The 20,621-nt window shown below is 38.0% G+C and overlaps 1 protein-coding gene across 7 annotated transcripts in view; it reads right to left on the bottom strand.

Annotated features, from left to right (window-relative positions):
• The window catches only part of LOC135207891 (ankyrin repeat domain-containing protein 50-like), a 39,837-nt gene that overhangs the window by 8,888 nt on the left and 10,328 nt on the right, over positions 1–20,621 (bottom strand). For 6 of the 7 annotated variants that reach the window (XM_064239796.1, XM_064239792.1, XM_064239793.1 and 3 more), the window contains exons 4-15: positions 15,289–15,372; positions 14,066–14,175; positions 13,364–13,459; positions 13,053–13,142; positions 10,054–10,140; positions 9,068–9,151; positions 6,222–6,308; positions 5,437–5,541; positions 4,547–4,687; positions 2,818–2,916; positions 1,755–2,054; positions 801–931 (exon numbers count right to left, since the gene is read on the bottom strand). In XM_064239796.1, coding sequence (XP_064095866.1) covers positions 801–931; positions 1,755–2,054; positions 2,818–2,916; positions 4,547–4,687; positions 5,437–5,541; positions 6,222–6,308; positions 9,068–9,151; positions 10,054–10,140; positions 13,053–13,101 — 1,083 coding nt within the window. In that variant the 5' untranslated portion in view covers positions 13,102–13,142; positions 13,364–13,459; positions 14,066–14,175; positions 15,289–15,372. The remainder of the gene's footprint in view (positions 1–800; positions 932–1,754; positions 2,055–2,817; positions 2,917–4,546; positions 4,688–5,436; positions 5,542–6,221; positions 6,309–9,067; positions 9,152–10,053; positions 10,141–13,052; positions 13,143–13,363; positions 13,460–14,065; positions 14,176–15,288; positions 15,373–20,621) is intronic. The other variant, XM_064239797.1, reaches the window with a different exon arrangement.

The raw sequence follows: 20,621 nt of genomic DNA, 5'->3' as shown, positions 1-20,621 counted from the left end.
GGTGCGTTATGACCCAATGATTACGGATTTAAATAATAAGGTGTTCGGAAATATGGCTACTGACTTGGAATTTGAACCAACTGGATTATATCGAGAAATTAATTTCTAATCACCAGCGGGGAATCGAACTCGGGACTACCTAATTGGTAGGCGTGCATGTAAACTACTTGTCCAACGAGGAACATGGAAATTTATGGAAAAATATATCGAACTGAGAGTGTAATAGTAAAAAAGGACTTAAACACTGTCTAAAGATGTTGATGTCGAATTAGTCGCGGCATACCACGAACGGCGTCACGCTGGCACCACTGTACAGAATCCTCACTGTTTGAGCTTTTTTCTCTGTCTCGGCATTTTTATCTTCAAGCTTCGTTCCTTATGTGATTTACGTGTTGGTGCTTTGTCGTGTGACAACATTACGAGATAAGATACTGAAGACCGTTCCTGATTATACCAATTTGACAATGTATGTTATAGATGCCACTGAGCCACCACAACAGAATACAGAAGTATTATAGCACGCCCTACACTTATGTTTATACGACCAGTCTCTATTGCAGTGAGATAAATCATAGTACTTCCGTTGATATATAAAGAAAAACAAATAATATTACTGTTTAAAAATAACTGTCAACTGACCCATTCTCATATTCAAGGGAGCATTTTTTTTTATTCTGTCCATAAGTTACTGGTGTTGATGTCATCCATGAAAGCTGTGAGACAAGTTTCAAGCAATATTAACCTTGTAAGAAAGAGTGAGAAGAAGAGAGAGAAATGAAAAAAAAAGTAATTTGCATTACTTTGTCTCCTTCCTGGACTGGTGTGTACGTCATGGTGGGTCCTTCCCCAGGGACGCACTCACATTTGGCCAAATACTCTGTTCCTATGGATACTTTATGCTCCTTTTGTAATGCTGGTTTGCAGTAGAGATCTGTAATAAACAAATGGGAAATTAGTTTATGTTACTGAATGCAGAAAAAGACAACGAATTACTTTACAGACAGAAAATGAACACTATACACACACACATATATATATATATATATATATATATATATATATATATATATATATGTGTGTGTGGTGTGTGTGTGTGTGTGTGTGTGTGTATATGAAATATAAAAAGTACAGTATAGTCGTACTATCATAAATGTTAGTAAAACCACATGAAGTCTGAGTTTATACATAAAATATATATATATAAAATACCACATAAGATTAATTATTATATATATACTATATATATATATATATAGGATATCTATATATATATATATATATGATACATATAAATATATATATATATTATATATATATATATATATATATAGTGTGTGTGTGTGTATGTATATGAAATATAAAAGTACAGTACTATGTCGTACTTATCATAAATGTTAGGTAAAATCCACTCCACAATGAAGTTCTGTAAAAAACATACTATATTATATATATATATATATATATAGATATATATATATATATATATACACACACACATATACAGGGCTTATAACTTTGTACCAGCGCATGTGTGTATGCATTATTTATGAATGATAATAATGACTTCCATTTCTCAACGTACTCACATTTTTCTTCGGGATACGCTTGCCTCTATAAGGCTAGAATTCAGATGGAGAATAAATGAACAAACATTCCTTATTGGGTCAATTTGAACTCACGTAGTGTAAGTACATGCGTAGATTCGATGCCTACCGTGGAAGGAAAGACAGAGATAACCTCCTTCTGTAATTTACCTCCAATGACCTCAGGCAGTTCTCTTTTGCTCTCCTCTTCAAGGATAAGACGAATCGCGGCTTTGATTTCCCATCCGTCATAGCTGATGTTCTTCAGTTGTTCTTTCAGAGCAGGGCTGGTGCTGACCAAGGCAGAGAATTCTTCCTTTAGAGCTTCGTATCCTTCATCATTAGCCTCAGTGGCAGCCAGTTTGTCTGGGAGAGCCTCTTTTATGGTAAACACCAGATTTTGTTGCTTCTCGTTGAAGTATGTCATGTTTCCCTCGGCGGCTTTCACTGCAAGAGCCTGTGCCGTCATTCCTATTGTGAGAGAAAGAGTTCCAATTTTTGCTGCCGGTTTAGACTTGACCTTTGACTTACGCGTAATTATGATCACTGTCACTTCCATGACGCGAATAATCTATAGAATGTTGAGTGAACGCAGGGCAGGGCAATTACCGAACACAATATGATCAAACCTAACCTACCTCAGGCTTGCACTAGTGACCACCTTTTTTTTTTTTTCTTTCTTTCTTTAAATCTCCAACTGAGAACCCTTATGGAATGGGTCAAAACCCATAAACCCGAGAGGGCTCCAAAGGGGAATCAGTCCAGAGAGAGAGAGAGAGACAAGTTATAGACAAAGGGGATCAACAAAAAAATTATGCACCTGAATTCAGATGTCGGCAGAGAGCAGGAATAACTCTGTTCCTCGCTTAAACATTTGCAGGTCAGAAGATTCGACAACTGCACTTGACAAACTACTCCACATTTTACTTGTAGCCAAAATAAAACTCTAAGCAAACACTGTTGTATTAATGTCAAAGCTTTAAAGCTAGATTTTACATTTCTTCGAATCAATGATGCATAACTTGAATTTTTTTTGTATTCAGGAGCGTCTTTTGATACTCTCTAAATTACCATACCATAACACACTAGGTTTTCCCTATTACCTCATATAAGCTGAACTAAAAATAAAGACAAACAAAATATCAAATTCATACATATTTCTATTAAATAAAAACAATACTATTGTGACTGTGAAGCATGCAATGAGACAACGAATAATTAAGTAATTGATTACCTTCGTTATCGACAAGAGATGCATCGGCACAGAACCTCAAAAACTCTTTCGTCATCTTCAGCTTTTTGGAGCCAACAGCAACTTGCAAAGGAGTATTCCCTGTCACCAGGAATAAAAGGGGTTAGAGTCAAGCTGAGCAATTACTTAAAAGAACAAATACAGTAAGGTCAATCCATCGTCGCTGGGGATCTTGTGAGTGGGAATAAAAAGAGATACACTCGAATTCCAGTCATTGCACTTTTGAGCGAAAGCCCTGTCATGAGTTTGAGTTATGACCCGAATGACTGCTATAGTAGATTCACATCAACCGTGCATTTGATGTCTAGGCCAGTCCCTTACAACGCTCCTGATTGGCTGTTGATAAGCTAATCACAAGGCTGGAAACTCTCAGTCTCTCTCGAGAGTTCACATAGGCATGATGTACGTTCCACCTTTCCTGAGGGATACGTCTTTCAGGAGAGTGGAACATACATCCTGCCTCTATGAGCTCTCTCGAGAGACTGAGAGTTTCCAGCCCTGTAATTGGCTTATAAACAGCCAATTAGGAGCGTCGTAACGGACTGGCCTAGATATCAGATACACGGTTGATGTGAATCTACTATAGTTGTAAACTCTTACCATAGTAGATTCACATCAACCATGCATCTGATATCTAGGCCAGTCCCTTACGACGCTCCTAATTGGCTGCTGGTAAGCCAATCACAGGGCTGGAAACTTTTAGTCTCTCGAGAGAGTTCACATAGGCAGGATGTATGTTCCACCTCTCCTGAGGGTTACTTCTGAAAGACATATCCCTCAGGAGAATTTCTCTTGAGGGATATGTCTTTCAGAAGTAACCCTCAGGAGAGGTGGAACATATTCTCCTGAGGGATATGTCTTTCAGAAGTAACCCTCAGGAGAGGTGGAGCATACATCCTGCCTGTGTGAACTCTCGAGAGAGACTGAGAGTTTCCAGTCCTTTGATTGGCTTATCAACAGCCAATCAGGAGCGTCGTAACGGACTGGCCTACACACCAGATACAAGTAGGAGTTCACAACTTGTGGTAATTTGTATATCACATTGTACTGAGATTATCATAAAAACTGTTGTACAACGTGAAGTCCTAAGATAATTTTGAACATGTTCATAATTCTGGTGGTGAAGTAGACTTTAAAGTTCTGGTGATGCTATGGCACACTTGGGCATTCTAGTACCACTTTTACAAATATTCATTTATACTCGAGCTGACTCATGACGATTCTACCATGTAATGTGAGCATGTATGAGTGATCTACATAATTCCAACGAGTTAGCTGCTAGGCCTGTATGGTAAAAGAGCACAAGTGCTGTGAAAATAATAGTACGAGTTATGACAAGCTATGCAGAAACTGCAATGAGTTTGCCACGAAATTAATACTGGTCATTTATGAGTTGTCAAAGTTTGCCACGAGTCCCAAGAAATTATAAGTTTTTTTTTTTTAATGAGATCACGACACAGCATCAGATAATAAAGTAGCCACGATGCTACTGAAAACACGAGGTTCAAAGAAGGTTACAAACTGTGAACTTTAGTAAACGGATGATCCAGGACCATCCTTTGGTCTCTCTGTTCTAAGTAGTGGAAGCAGACTTGCGACAGGAATTTAATGAAATCATTGTAATTCATGCAAAAGCATAAGGGCTTCATTCACCGTTCGTGGAATCAGCAAAAAAGTTATGAATGAAACAATTCAGGAATTTTGCAATTACCTGAAGCATCTTTCACGTTGATCTCGGCTCCAAGGTCCAGAAGCTCTTTCACATGTGGGTATCCAAAGAGAGCGATCACGTGCATAACAGTCCATCCTTTTCCAACGAAAGAGCCTCCTGCAGCCAAGCCCACCCACATATCTTGAAGAAAAGATTATTATTATTATAATTATTAGTCACTGTACATAACAGGTTGGTTCCACAGACCAAATAATATATATTATTGCACTTCCTGGACCATCCAAAGGAATTTGTTTTTGAGGAATGAAAACTGGACCACGCTGAAGATGGACAGCTATAGGTGGGAAGAGACCCTGGGGAAGGATGGGAAATGAAAGACAGAGGGCAATGCAGCTGTTGGTGGAAGGACATTGCTACATAACGCCAACTGCTATGCATCCTGCGAGAGACAGTTGGTGGTGGCCTCATTGGAGGAGATTGTGAAGTAAAGTTTATATGTTCCTTTATACAAATCTTTTTAATAAGTTTTACAGGATTGACGGCAGTGTTATTAATTTTTTAATCTTCTCTCTTCCTTCCGATCAAGACACGGCAAATGCTTAAGGTGAAAAGGATTTTCAAAGTGATGAAAGGATAGTTTGGGGTGACTGAACAAGCATCAGACTCGGATTCTTAAAAAAATGGATTCAGAGTGAAATGAAAAAGAATTAGACTTGGGTTCTTTAAAAAAAATAGAAACTGTATTGAGAATGGAATGAAAAAGAATCGGACTCAAGTTATTTGTAAATGAATAAAAATGAAATGAAATACAACCACAATCAAGTTTTTTTAATAAAAATAATTGTATTCAGAATGGAATGAAAAAAGTCAGACTCAGTTCTTTGTAAAAAAAAAAATTAAAAAATAAAAAACGACTTGAAATGCTTTACCATCCGTCAGGGGCCTGTTGATATCACCACCATGCTCGACTAACAGAGCCACGACATCTATGTGGCCTTCACTGGCAGCAATGTGTAAAGGATACCCCTTTTCTTCTGAAAATAGCGAGACACGCGGGAAATATTAGTGATAAGATTATGTGGTGACAGACTACCAAAACAATATCTAAGGAAGGGATGGTAAACACCTTCATGCACCGATGGGCAGAAGAAAACCATCACGACTTTTGTAATGAACTACTGTAAATATACAGAAGACTAAGAAAATGTTTTCATGCAAGATATAAAATTCTACAGAGCACAGGTACAAAACATAGGAGTCACAGAATGCATGACAGTGTCATAAACTGATTTAGAAGACTCCTTAGCTTCATTTATCATGAACCCCGCAAAATGAGCTTAACAAAGTGCAGGGCAGGTCACGTGAATGGGTAATAAAATCAAATTCCTCGTTCAGTGGCGCTTCATTTGTAGCCATAATTAATTGAAACGGGTCGGGATCAGAGGAGTACTGACAGTCATCTCCTTTCTGAGGCAAAAAGCTCAGAGTCTTCATCTGATTTTCTTGTGCCCTGTTTCTTCAACAAGTCAGTTCTTTATAAAGTAGAATGTAATTATGTAATTCATTTGATCCCCCTTAGTAAATTACAAGTGAATTAAACACCTTAAATCTGTATTGACTACAATGCGTGAGAATGCTGAGTTACATTTCAGAGAAAATCTAGAAGTCCCGAGTGCTGTCTTTCACACGGAAACTGAGAAAGCAAATTCCTTACCAGTATAGGTGATTTGTGCACCTCCATCAAGCAACAACTTGACAACTTCTAAGTTTCCGTCCTGCGATGCAACCCTCAAAGTGCCGGCTGTTGGAAACATAAGGGTTTTTTTAGTTAGTCAAGTGTGATCTCCACAGCTTCATTTTTGTAATGCTAAGGAGAAATGGATGAGGGTAAATAAGTTTAAGGTTTTGTTTGGTGTTTGGTGTGGGTTCCATTCGAAATTTATTAATACTGTAAGAGAGATTTTTGCATTACTTCCAATTTGAGAATATGGCATGAGGCTGATAAACACATTATTGCATTGAGTTTCACATATATGGGCAATTTTTTGTCAATAAGGCCTAGACTAATATTGTTACGAGCGTATCCAACAATTGTGAAGAAATCGAGAAGTAGAAAGAGCACTGTATTTCTTACACATTCATATGTCTGATTTAAGTGACCTGGAGATTCAGTGTAATGTACCATTAAGCTGTTTCCACTAACAAAGTAACATCCACTGCTGAATCGTGGATAAATCTCAGCGGGGGAAACTTCATTATTAGTACCTTCATATGCCTCCATAGAATGGCTATCAGGAGCGCGTCGAGCCCCCTGACGTACACTGCACCTTTCTCCTCTATCTTGTACACATTCCCTTCCTTCCTCCATAGTGCCCATTTCCTTATAACAGTGGTTCTTGACCTTTTTATGACCACGCCCCCTCTAGGAGTTGGTCCTTTCTTTCACGGCCCCCTTGCATCTATGAGTAACACCCCCCCCCCCCCCCACTGATGTAAAGGGGAAAAAAAGAGAAAGAGAAGGGGTTTCGAGGAATAGGAAGGGAGGTCAAAAAATGATCAGCCTAACTAGAGTAGTAGACTTTAGGAAAGTAACGATATAAAGTGATAATTTTGCATATTTTTCATACACTTCTGAATATTAGTTCCTCACTCCTGTTAAGAGAATAAAAAATATAATTAGATTTTTTTTTTCATTTTCCCTAGGGCTCGCCCCTCCCCTGAAAATTGCTGACGTCCCCCAAGTTAAGAACCACTGCCCTATAACTTTTCACGACTTCATAGGTCTTTCTCTCCTTCTCTCTCCTAATGCATCATAATTGTGTACCATTTTCACCAACCTGCACTTCATCGTTTGGCACGAGCGAATCCTACCACAAGATTCTGAACATTCTTTTCACTTACAAAAACATTACTACCACTTTTACGATCTCCATATTTCTCATCCTTTCCACATGCAGGCAACGCTAAAAAATCATCTCGTGTTTTCTTTCATCCCCAGTTAACTTCCGTATTTCGCCTTCATTCAGAAGATTTGTCTTAATAGCCTCTCATACATTCCCATAGACAGTCAAAGTTTCTCCCTAGTCTTTTGCATGCACCTACTACCTTCCTTGCTTCATCTATTCTGTGCCACTCACTCCCCTTCTCTTCCAGCCAGCACCCGTTTATATTTACTCGTCATGCGAATGAATTGCTTCCATTCTTCCACCATTCATACTAAAATTCATCACTCTAATTTCAAACTCACTTGTATCTGTTATTTCTCTTCACTATTCCCACTCAGTATTACCTGCAATCATTCACTAAGCATTTCACATTCCATTCATAAATAATTTTCTTAGCCCTCAGTTTTGCTCCCACGACTATTTGCTTTCTAATGACTCTTTGCATTACTTGACTTATAAAGATAGTAAACAGCCAAGGAGATAAAAAAAAACTTATCTCATCCGTCACCCATTTCACTTCCATCATAGAACTTTTAATTGCTCTTTTCAAGTACTCATCTATACCTTATACACCCTCAACACCCTCAACACCCTTCACAATGCATTTCTATCGATTCTAACTTAATAAAACTTATGCCACCCACAGGTTTCTCTCTTTACTTTTAAACTTCTCACATCACTTTTCATAATCAACACTTGATTCGCACACCCTGTTCCTTGTCTAAACTAATGTGTTTACATATATTATTTATCTCAATATAATGTAACAATGATTCCTCTCAGCTACTCATTCAGAACCTTTCCTTAACCAAACCAAAACACACTTTACAAACCCTGGTCAGCAACCCACTCCTGCCATCACCTCTGTGCTGGAGCTTCCTACTTGTAATCAATTCGTGGAGTCTATCCGTTCTCACAGTTGCCATCTCGATGTCTCCAGCAGTAACTTCCACAGGCATACTTAAACTTACCTCTACCCTTTCCATTACTGTCATCCAGCTCTGCCTCTCTTCTGCCCTCCACATTAAACAAATCTTCAACCTTATTTAAACCCTTTTACTTGAGATGCTATTCCCACTTCTTTTCTGTCTAACTCACTTGTCTCAATTACCTTTATGACCACATTTCTACCCTTACTTCTCCAACTAGCTTTTATCTATCTTCATGTTTCCTTTGACCAAACAATGATCTGATATACTTCATGTACTCTACTTCTACCAGTACATCCTTTAAGTTGCTATTCAATGTGCTCTGGACTGATACATAATCTAGCATGCAAACTCACACCCCCACTTTATGTATGTATGTATGTATGTATGTATGTATGTATGTATGTATGTATGTATGTATGTATGTATGTATGTATGTATGTATGTATGTATGTATGTATGTGTGCATGTATACAGGATGTAAAGCATAATTGGCTAACATCTTCATTACTCTAGTCTAGAGCATCCTCCAAAGAAGTCCTTGCCTCATAAAATGAAGAATAAAAAGAGCTACTAAGAGTTAAAAAAAATATTACCTACACCAAGTCTTAATGAGGCCCAAAAGTTCTATATGCGGTACATGCAATCTGATCAGAAATCAAGCTTGCTAGCTTTCGGGACATTACCATAATTGGGATCTGCTCCGTTGTCGAACAGCAGTTTCACAGTTGCGAGATGTCCACTGCCTGCAGCTGCATGCATTGCAGAGTCTACAATATAAATGAAATGATATTGTATAACTGAGTGACATTTCAGAATTAAATAGGGTTTATTTTTATAACATCTACTTACCTTTCACATACTAACTGTATCTAAAATTGAGATGGCCTGTTTTAATGAGTGAGATCATATCAAGACTTCAACCAGATTTTTGTATTGGACAAAAACGCGATCTCATTTGATAACTTCTTCATAGTTTTGTTATACTGTCTGCTATATTTTGTTAGATTGTTTACTCGTGTAGTCATAAAGGTTCTCAGTTGGTTGTTTTCATTGAAATACAAACTATGACTTTTGATGGCTACTTGAACAACTAGCGTAACAAAATAGAATTCATCACAGAATAATGATATCCCAAAGAAGAAAACCTTCAATAGGGAATGTAGAGAGAATAACCGCGAACAGGAGAACAGACAACTTGAAAAGATAAGTAGAATGAAGAAATAATCTTAAAATGTACTGATCAACGCAATATTTTTCATTCCTATGATCACTAAACTTGATTTAAATCGATTTGCAACTAAGTCTATGTGGAATCCTTTCCAACTTCACAATTAGAACGAATAATGGATAGAAATGAGTGAATTTGTCCATAATCTTTAAATATTTATGGGAGAAGATAACACAACGAATGAGAACCTTGAAGGAAACGAGGAAATGACTCTACAGTAAACCCATATACCCAAGTGTAAAGTGATGACCGCAGTGATCTCTGAACGTGATTCTAACTTGTGGGTAATCTTCCCCCTGTAAGTCTTGACATTTCAAAGGAATGAGAAAGTTCTCCTTCCTGTTCTCTCATGAGATTTCGAGGGTGTAAAGATGTAAGAGGTCACTACGGCCATTACAATAAGAAGAAATAGTAAATACGACCAATAGTGTCGATACATACCGAGATTTTCTTTCGCAACACCAGCTTCTATGAAGACCTTCATCACTTCAGTCTGACCAGCTCGTCCGGCAGCGCCAACTATCCAACCTAGTCATTTTTGAAATACAGATTGATACATGAGTAACAAAAAAAGTATCCCCGAAAGAAAAGATTGTAAATTAACCACTGACTTGGACAGGGGTGTCATCAATATTCCTTTAGGTGGGGCAAGTCTGGCTTCTAACCACCCACACTCCGAATCCTACTAGAATAGATTCACGTCACCCGTGCATCTGATGTCTAGGCCCTTCATTTACGACGCTCCTGATTGGTTGATAAGCCAATCACAGGGCTGGAAACTCTCAGTCTCTCGAGAGAGTTCACATAGGCAGGATGTATGTTCCACCCCTCCTGAGGGATACTTTTGAAAGATGTATCCCTCAGGAGAGGTGGATCATACATCCTGCCTATGCGAACTCTCTCGAGAGACCGAGAGTTTCCAGCTAGTGACTGGCTTATCAACAGCCAATCAGGAGCGTCTAGGTCAGTCCCTGACCTAGATATCAGATGCACGGTTGATGTGAATCTACTATAGCGAGTGCAGTGGGCCTGTACAGTGGGGAGTGGGGAGATAGATTTTGAAAAGGTTCCCTTTTCAGAGACTTTTTGAAGCTATATCGGGTGGGTCTGTCAAACACTTTATCCCAGTGAGTAAAATGATACACGATGAATTGTTCATAGAGCCTGATTATCACAGGCACAGTAGATGGGCACAACCACGAAGGGTCGCAGGGCACTGCCCCTCCTGCACCCTCAAGAGATTTCGCTACCGTTTAGATTGCGATTTTAAAAACTGTATAGTGGGGAGATATAATTTTTCTTTTATACACTGGTTCATCTGGTTCCTTTGAATAGCAACATTCAATTCAGTATTACCCAGGTATCTGACAATCAATGAGATTGATTCTCAACGTAGATAGAAACATGTGTGTCATAATTCCAAAACAAAGTGCCATTCGTTTATCATTTCAGTGAACAATACTGTTAGCCTATTGTGGATTGCTTTCCTTGCATTCTGTGTTTTTGCTATTGGAGTAAACAAATGTTCAAAATGTATTCAGCTACAACATAATGTAATGAAAAAAGAAAACTAGTTACGAATAAATGCAGCCCTTTTGAACTGCAATAAATAAACATTTTAGCTACAGTTAGAACTGCAGATAAGAACTGAGAATGGCAACAGTAGCGTTCGTTAACTACAATGCTGTGTCTGGTATAATTATAAAAAGACAGTAGTCTTTCATAAGACTCACCAGCTGGTCGTCACTGAGACGAATGTATGACCTTCAAAACGTTTTAACAATTTTTTTTGTCTCATTACTCTTCTATGGCACCATATACGTATATGAATGAAGAATGCATCGTGAAATGGTTTTGCATAATCCAGCGCTTGGTGCTGTGTTCTGCATTTTGTAGCTTTAAGTCATAGTTACTCTAACTGCTTTATCTATACCAAAGCGGAAAGATGTTCAAGTTTACTTCCAATGATTAAAATCACAGCATCTAAAATTAAATATTCTGTACATCAAAACAAACAAAGTCCTTGTCAGGATATCTCATTCTTACACAGTCTAGGCTAATTTTGAGAAAAGAAAATAAGTCAGTGAGAGTTAAATAGTACAGAGCACTATTTCTAAAAGATTCATCCTTGTCTGTTCTTAATAAATTATTCTAATAACTTTACCCTCGCTCCACCTCCAAATCTTCTTGACAACTGGAGCTTTTTGATAAAGCAGAGAGAGAGAGAGAGAGAGAGAGAGAAAGAGAGAGAGAGAGAGCTTATTTTCTTATGCTGTTGAGGCATTATGTGTAATAACTGAAGTGTGTGTGACATTGCATTTCACAATTTGTGAAGCTGAAGCACTATTCAGCAGTGTTAGGTTTAAAATCATGAAATGAGAAAACCACTTTTATACCTCCTACGTGACAATGATGGGGAACTGGGTGGACACAACTCTAGGGTTCCAATTATTACAAGAGATGTCAAATTTGTAGGGCCTCGATCATCTGGTAACTTGTAATTACCAGGATCTACATACCCATTTTGTACTGATATTTACGCAGACAATACCTCCTCTTTCGTTCTAAGTGTGAACAGTTCCAATCTTAAGTGCGAACAATTCCAATCATCTACTGATCAAGTGTGAACAGTTCCAATTCTCTACTGATTAAGTGTGAACAATTCCAATCATCTACTGATCAAGTGTGAACAGTTCCAATCCTCTACTGATTAAGTATGAACAATTCCAATTATCTACTGATCAAGTGTGAACAGTTCCAATCCTCTACTGATCAAGTGTGAACAGATCCAATCCTCTACTGATCAGATTTGGTTATGACATACCGTTTTAAACAAGCGCCCATTAGGAAGAAGTCTGTCTTCACAAGTCCGGTTAGATGTAAATGGTCTAACTTCGTAGGACCGAGGACTACTGCCTTGCCAGCCCTTAATATCCTGGAAAGCGACATCCAACTTCTGTATGACTACAGCTTATATGCAAGATCTAACCTTGCTAACATCTCAGTTAGTGGCCTCTCGGCTATTAGTTTTGCTGTTGGGTAAGGATTTTGGCGGAAAAGACACCATCTCTGATTTCGATCTCAAGTTTCAGCTAAAGTCCACTGATTAGATTTCCTGAAATATTAGGTTGATTTCTCTGTAATGTCAGATACGGTGAGGACCTCTTGCTTCTTCAAGCCCAAAGTAGAGATGCATAAGGAGGTCAGAAGGCTGGAAGTTCCCTCCTAGTAATTACATCTCCCTAAATGCTTCCCAAGGAGTCCCTAAAATAACAGCATATGACTGGTTTAAGGTGAGCTGTGACCATGAAGGGCAAAAGTGTCAATTTCCCTGAGGTAGGCATAGCCACTCGTAAACCCAACGTAGTATGAAATGCAATTAACACAGATTTTACGTAAGAAAGCTCAGCCGAGAGACTAACGTTTGAAAAATCACTCACCATTGCCAGCATTGATATTCGCTCCAGCTTTTATGATTTCCTTGACCATTTCTAGGTATCCGTTTTCCGCTGCCGTAAGTAGAGCAATCCCTACAAATATTAAGAAAAATAAGTAATGAGTAACAATTTGTTGGAAGTTTCTTGTTAGCAAAATAAAACAAAAATAAGCAAACGAGCTATACATACTTTTATCACTCACTATAAATGTAATTTCCGGCCATGAAATAAAAAGTAGTCCATACTTTTCCAACAATTAAAAAACCCCAGTGATTTGAAAGCACAAAATATTGAGTATAGTCCAATGGGCTTACCATTATCAAAATCCACATCAACGCCGGCCTGGATCAACTTACGAGCTGCTTCCAAGTGACCATTTTCGGCAGCTCCGTATAATATGTTCACACCATCTGCAAGTGTGGAAAGCCTCACTTTGAAGTCAGAGCTATGTATTTTAAACGTCATCATATGTGATCATTTGAAAAAACGACTCTATTTACCAAATTGTTTCCTATGTCAGCCTTTATACAGAGGAAACCACTGATCAATTTGATCTCATCATAAAAGCAGAGCTAGAGTATTTGAAATATAATAATAATAATAATAATAATAATAATAATAATAATAATAATAATAATAATAATAATAATAATAATAATAATAATAATAATAATAATAATACGGAATTCAGTTTGTATAGAGATTTCTCTACTCCTCTTGCACTCCTTTTCATCAGCATGTCGCAGTATATTAAGTTTCCCCAGGAAACTTGAGATACCAGATACATGCTGATTAAAATATCTTAAAACGATTAGAGAAGATTCTTTACAAACCGAATTCCGTTTCAACAGCTCTTATTTTCAATAATAATATAATTTCAGAATAATAATATAAACTAACTCTACATAAGCAATTGTCACAAAACAACATATTTGCTATTGTACAACAGGAGTCCATTCACACGAACCCTGTGGCATGAGCTCGATCATTCAAGTAACAAATGAGAGGGTTCTTACTCTTTTCAGTTTTGACAGAGGCACCAGATGCAAACAGGAGGTCCAGAATATCGACGCGGTTGTGCTCAGCTGCAACTGCGAGGATTGATCCCTTGTATGCCAGGAATCATCTGCAAGAAGTTTAGAGTTCACACTTGTAGGTTATCTCGTTAATTTATGATTCTGTTGATAAATATATCCCCTTCTTTCCTTAATCATTTTTGCTGCTATAAGACCAACCCCACTAGATACCCAGAGGTCATTTCTTTGATATCGAAAACCTTTTTAGACTCCAGTTATGAGGAGTTCGAGGCTGATTCTTACCATCGTCCAGCTCCAAATGCTTTCACATTACAGTGGTCCCCCCCGGTATTTGCGGGGGATGCACACCAGACACCGTGCCCATCCCCCTCCCGTGAATAGTGAGAACCCGCGACTAGTTGGAACCCCTATAAAATGCTTAAAACCTCCTATTGTGTTAGTTAAAACTCAAGAAAAACCCACTAAAAATTTTTATACCTAGTTTTTTTAATATTTTTATCACAAAAAGTGCATTTTATGATGAAATTAAAAAAAAAACAGGAATTTGTGGACATTTCTCTTAGAAAAATACCGCGAATAGGTGAATTTTTTGCTTATAATGTGGGGAAATGTTCCCGAGAGAAATCCGCAAATATGTGAGTCCGTGAATCTGGAGAACCCAAATACGGGGGGTCCACTGTATATCAACCGCTGGGCTTATAAACAATGACGATTTTCTTCAATCAGTAAGAGATGAATCGTTTTCGTCTTGTTCTCTTTTTGTTATTCTTCAAAACGTGGACACAAAAAAAGGGATAGTTATCTTCTAGACGGCATCTAGTGACAAGACCTTTCTGCAATTCTCTCGGTGTGGACGCAAAGGATACTGAAGACAAGATTTAAAATGGACAGACATTATTCCGTTAACTTCCGAATACACTATAATGATTGATGTGCATAAATTTAGCTCTTATAATCTTGCAGGAAACTTTTCTTGTTAGATTTAGGAAGATGCTAGGTCAGTTCTTTTACCACTTTTTTTTATTTCTGAAAGTATTGGTCTTCTCATTGAGGATGTCGCCTAACCATTTTAAAAGTAATTTTGGAATCCAAGGTAGATTTAAATAACATTATTGTAAAATCATTGTAAAAACCATGCACATAAAATAAACATAAAAGATGAGTGCCTACAATACGAATGTCAGCATGCCGGAAAAACTTACCTCCATTGGGGTTGGCACCGGAATCAAGAAGATATTTGACGACTTCGATGTTTCCGCCTGCAACAGCATGCCATAATGGCATTCCTGAAACATTTGCATTATGAGTATGAAAGTATGTACACAAGTGTGTCCTTATCATGTAATATCTGTGTATATATAATATACATATATCTATAAAGTAAGGAATGCTGGCTTTAAAACACTGGAACTTCACAATATTATACAAAACATTCTTTGGTATGTTCCAGTGTCATATCTAGAAATCTTGCACAGGGGGCATATAGGATTTATATATATATATATATATATATATATATATATATAGATATATTATATAATTATATATATATATCAATGAAATATTATTGAATCTGCTTTTATTAAATATCATGGTGACTTAATGAATGTAAGCCAGGGTATGTACAAACTCGAGCCATTTGTTGTTAATGAGATTTGTAAGGTTGTTTCTTTTTAATCACCTGTTGAGCTGTTCTATACCTGCTGTACTGGTTTTAACCGGACTTTGAATACTTGGGTTTCATTTTTTTCAGCTTTTTAGTTTACTTTGTTTCTTGTTCTCTGTGTTTTTAGCATTGTACCTCGAAAATGTGTTGAAATAACATGAAAGTGCTCGGTACGCCTCCTTTTATTTCTGCTGTGGCCTTGGCTATATAACTATATATATATATATATATATATATAATATATTATATATTATAATACATACATATATATATTATATATACAAATAATATATATATACGTACATATAGATAACTTTATATATTATACATATATCATATATATATATATATATATATATATATATATTCTATATTATATATACATATATTCAATATATATATATGTGTGTGTGTGTGTGTGTGTGTGTGTGTGTGTGTGTGTGTGTGTGTGTGTGTGTATAACTGAATCACGAAAATTTGGAATGTGATAAATGCATAAACAAAGGTATAAGCCACGAAGGAAAGTGAAACACTGGAAGTGGCTGCAAGATCTTTCGACTCACGTCCTGTAATTAGCAAACTAAGTAAAGGACGTTTAGTCAAAAGATCTTGCAGCTACTCCACTGTCACTTTCCTTCGTGGCTTATACCTTTTGTTCTGAACTGGTCGTTCACTCCAAGAAAAATGTAATCTAACACTTGAATAGAGGAACGAGAGATCACAACAAAGAAAAGAGAAAAAACTATGGCAGAAGGACGATATTACTAAGGAAGGAGGAATTTACATAAAAACTGGACTTTAGTTTTAAATGCACTATATTTACATTAATTTACATAGGTCCAGGAACTAATAGGGTGGTTGATTGTCGATCCACCGGAGTTAAGAATTTTGTGCAAACGAGTTATTGAAAAGGCAAGACTTACTCCAAAGGGTTCCCAATTTTTCACACAATCAGGCACAGTGTTTGTCTGCAAAGAGATTGTATCATAGGATAAGTACTGAGGCGAGGGAACACGTGGGCGAGCGTTACACAACTTTCTTTCAATCAACAAATTAACAAACCGCTCAGAATGGATGGAAATGACGGGGAGTTCACAGAAGGAACTATTACGTTGCTTGAATTAACTAGGGGATGTTTACTAGTATCACAAGAGGAGTAATCACAGCATTGAACCAAGATTGGTGGAGTGAGAAGCTAAACAAAGGAAAATGGAAATGAAATACAGACAGTAGGCAAAACAATTCCCTGGCTGAACTGGAATTTACTCTCTCAGTACCTGGAAATCCTACCCTTGGTAGTCTTTTTATCTGCTGATATTTCTGTGCACTATGGAAGTATAAAAATACTTGGGACTTCCTCAGAGGAGGCAGGGGGAGCAGAAGGGGGTGAAGTGGTGCCTGCAGGGCGAGGTAACAGGAGCGTCTGAGCTCTCCTAGCTCTGTGGAGGTTCTGAGGGCAACCCGCTGGCTCCCTGCCCTTTTAAGGCTTCTCCCGGTAAGTACCACCCAATCCCTGTGGGAGATAAATTCAGGACAGCCAATGGAAGCTAAGAGAGTTTGTCTAGAGAACGGAGGTTTTCAGTTCAAAGGGGCACCTTGCATATAGACAAGGATGAATGAATCTTATTATAGAAGTCTTAACTCTCCTTGGTTCTGGCTTAAAATCTTGAACACTTTATATATACAGCAGTACCTCAGGATACAAAATTAATCCATTCCGAAGCAGCCTTCGTAACCTGATTTTTTCATATCTAGGACTATGCTTTACATGTAAATTGCCTAATTCGTTCCAAGCCCTGCAAAAACACCACAGTAAATTTTATATTAAAGCAAAATTGACCAATAAACAATGAAAAAACAATAATTTGGACAGTTCAATATCTAACCTTACTTTTACTGTACCTGTAAATAAAGTATATTAGTGTACAGGGTACAGGAAATACTGTACATGCATGTACGTACATATGTAGTAAAATGTGGAACCTTACCTTTCAGTGAGGTGATGTCCGAAAGTGGCAACAGAGGAGGACAAATGGCAGAAAACACGAACACTTAACTTTACGAAACACATTAAAAAATGGCAGAAAACATTAACACTAAACTTTACGAAACACATTAACAAATGGCAGAAAACATTAAAACTTAACTTTATGAAAAACTTAAAATTAATTTTTTTTTTTTTTTTTTTTTTTTTTGCCTTTTTCAGATTTTTACATTTTTTTTTTTTTTACTTTTTTACTTTACGATTTTTTAAAAATTTCAATTTCTTCACCACTTTCAATTTTCTGTGTTTTCGTATCTCCTTCCTGTTTGCTTACTACTAAAGGCCTCTTTAAAAAATAACTATCCAAGGAAGATTGCTTCTGCCTGCTTTTCACAATGTTCCTGAAACAAAACAGGCAAACGTAATCAAACTGCGCAATCAAGCAACCTGTCTAAGCCTTTTTGGAGTATCTCTTTTCTACAAATGATTGCACTTTATGAAAAGCAGCTAGAACATCCTTAATTTCTGCCGTTGTCATAGGGTCCTCCTCCCCCTCCTTGCCGCTGCTAGAGAACTCTTCTTGAACGACCTTATGTTGCATGGCCTCCAACTCCTTCAAGTCATCCGTCGTAAGCTCTTCTTGCTGCTCCTTGTGAAGGTCATTGATGTCGTCCTCGTCAATGACCAGCCCCATGGACTTGCTGAGCGCAACGATCTCGTCAAGATCTGGTTGCAAAATTCAGGGTCGACAACTGTTTCTGAATCTGCATCAGCTTTGCCCACATCGAATCCCTCGAAGTCTCAGGCGGATACGGCATCAGGCCAAAGTTTCCTCCACGAAGAATTCAAGGTTTGCCTCAAACCTCCTGCCAACCTTGATCGATGAGTCGGATGCATATGAGACATCGAAATGCTCCTTCCAAAATTCACGCGAGGTGAGGTTTGTGGTATCTGTGATGTCGAAACATCTCTTGAAAAGATGTTTTGTATACAGCTTTTTGAAGTTTGATATCACTTGCTGGTCCATGTGCTGGAGGAGAGGGGTGGTGTTAGGTGGAAGATAAAGAACCTTGATAAAAGAATACTCTTCTAGGATATCTTCCTCGAGGCCAGGAGGGTGAGCAGGGGCATTGCCCAACAATAGCAGACATTTCAGAGGGAGGCACTTCTCTTCCAAGAATTTCTTCACTGTCGGGCCGAAACACAAATTTACCCACTCGGTGAACAAAAGTCTCGTTATCCAGGCTTCGCATTAGCTCCCCACATCACCGGAAGCTTCTCCTTTAGCACTTTGTGGACCTTTAGCACTCTGTGATGTACATACGATGAGGCATTTTTGTCCAAAAAAGGCCAGTCTCATCACAGTTGAAGACTAGCTGAGAACTGCAGCCTTCCTTGATCGTCATCTCGTCGAACGTCTTAATAAAGGCTTCAGCTGCTTTCGTGTCCGAGCTGGCAGCCTCCCCATGCTGCATCACTGAATGGATGCCAGTTCGTTTATGGAATTTATCAAACCACCCTGAGAATCCTTGAAGTCTGGGGTTGCTGTCGATGTCCCTTCTCCTCCGTCGTCTTCAGCCTGGGCACTCAGATCACAGAAAATAGCGCTGGCCTTGTGGCAGATTGCCATCTCGGTTATCATATCGCCAGTGATTTCTTTGTCTTTAATCCATACAAGAAGCAGCCTCTCCATCTCATCATGCATGTGGCTCCTCTTGTTGGACAAAATAGTCATGCCCTTGGAAGGTGTAACTGCTTTGATGGCTTCCTTCTGCTTAAAGATGGTGCCTATCGTCGATGGATTTTTACTGTATTCCTTAGCGATCACACTCAGCTGCATGCCAGCCTCATGCATATGATAACACTGATGCGCCGAAGTGGTCGAAGGATGCCTTTACGTAGAGGGATGATGGGACAGATCCTGACCAATAGGAGAGTGGGAGGATGGTGGCGAGTCTACTCAATTGGCGGCGCGCAAGTTTTAAAATTGTTCTCGGCGGCCCGGGCGAATCTCGGACTTTACCCTTTTGCAACCTGAATTACAGTAGTACCTCAGGATACGAAATTAATCCATTCTGAGGCGGCCTTCATAACCTAAATTTTTCGTATCTTGAACCACATTTTACATGCAAATTGCCAAATTCGTTCCAAGCCCTACAAAAACACCCCAGTAAATTTTATAATAAAGCTAAATTCACCAATAAACAATGAAATACAACAATTTGGACCATTCAATACCTAACTTAAACTACATATAACTACTAATATGTACTACATACCTGTAAATAAAGTGTATTAGTGTACATGGTACAAGAAATACTGTACGTACATACATACGTATGTAGTAAAATGTGGAACCTTACCTTTCGAGTGAGGTGATCTCCGAAAGTGGCGACAGAGGAGGAGAACAAAGGGCAGAAAACTTGAACACGTAACTTTACGAAACACATTAAAAAATAACAGGAAACATTAACACTAAACTTTACTAAACACATTTAACAAATTGCACAAAACGTTAACACTTAGCTTGACAAAAAACTTAAAATTATATTTCTTTTTTTTTTCTTTTTGATTTTGACATTTTTTTAAAACTTTTTATACTTTACGTTTTTTACAAAATTTCAATTTTTTCACCACTTTAAACTTTCTGTTTTTCCGTATCACTTGGATCTTCCTGTTTGCTTACTAAAGGCCTTTTTAAAAAATAACTATCCAAGGAAGATTGCTTCTGTCTGCTTTTCACAATGTTCCTGATACGACTCATGCAAACGTCATCGAACTGTGCAAGCATACAACCTGAGTAAGCCTTTTCGGGGTGTCTCTTTTCTACAAATGATTGCACCTTATGAAAAGCAGCTAGAGTATCCTTAATTACTGCCGTTGTC

The sequence above is a fragment of the Macrobrachium nipponense genome, chromosome 34 (genome assembly GCF_015104395.2).
Source record: "Macrobrachium nipponense isolate FS-2020 chromosome 34, ASM1510439v2, whole genome shotgun sequence".
Lineage (NCBI taxonomy): Eukaryota > Metazoa > Arthropoda > Malacostraca > Decapoda > Palaemonidae > Macrobrachium > Macrobrachium nipponense.
Note: the sequence above shows the minus strand (reverse complement) of the source record. Positions and strands in the feature narration are given on the sequence as shown.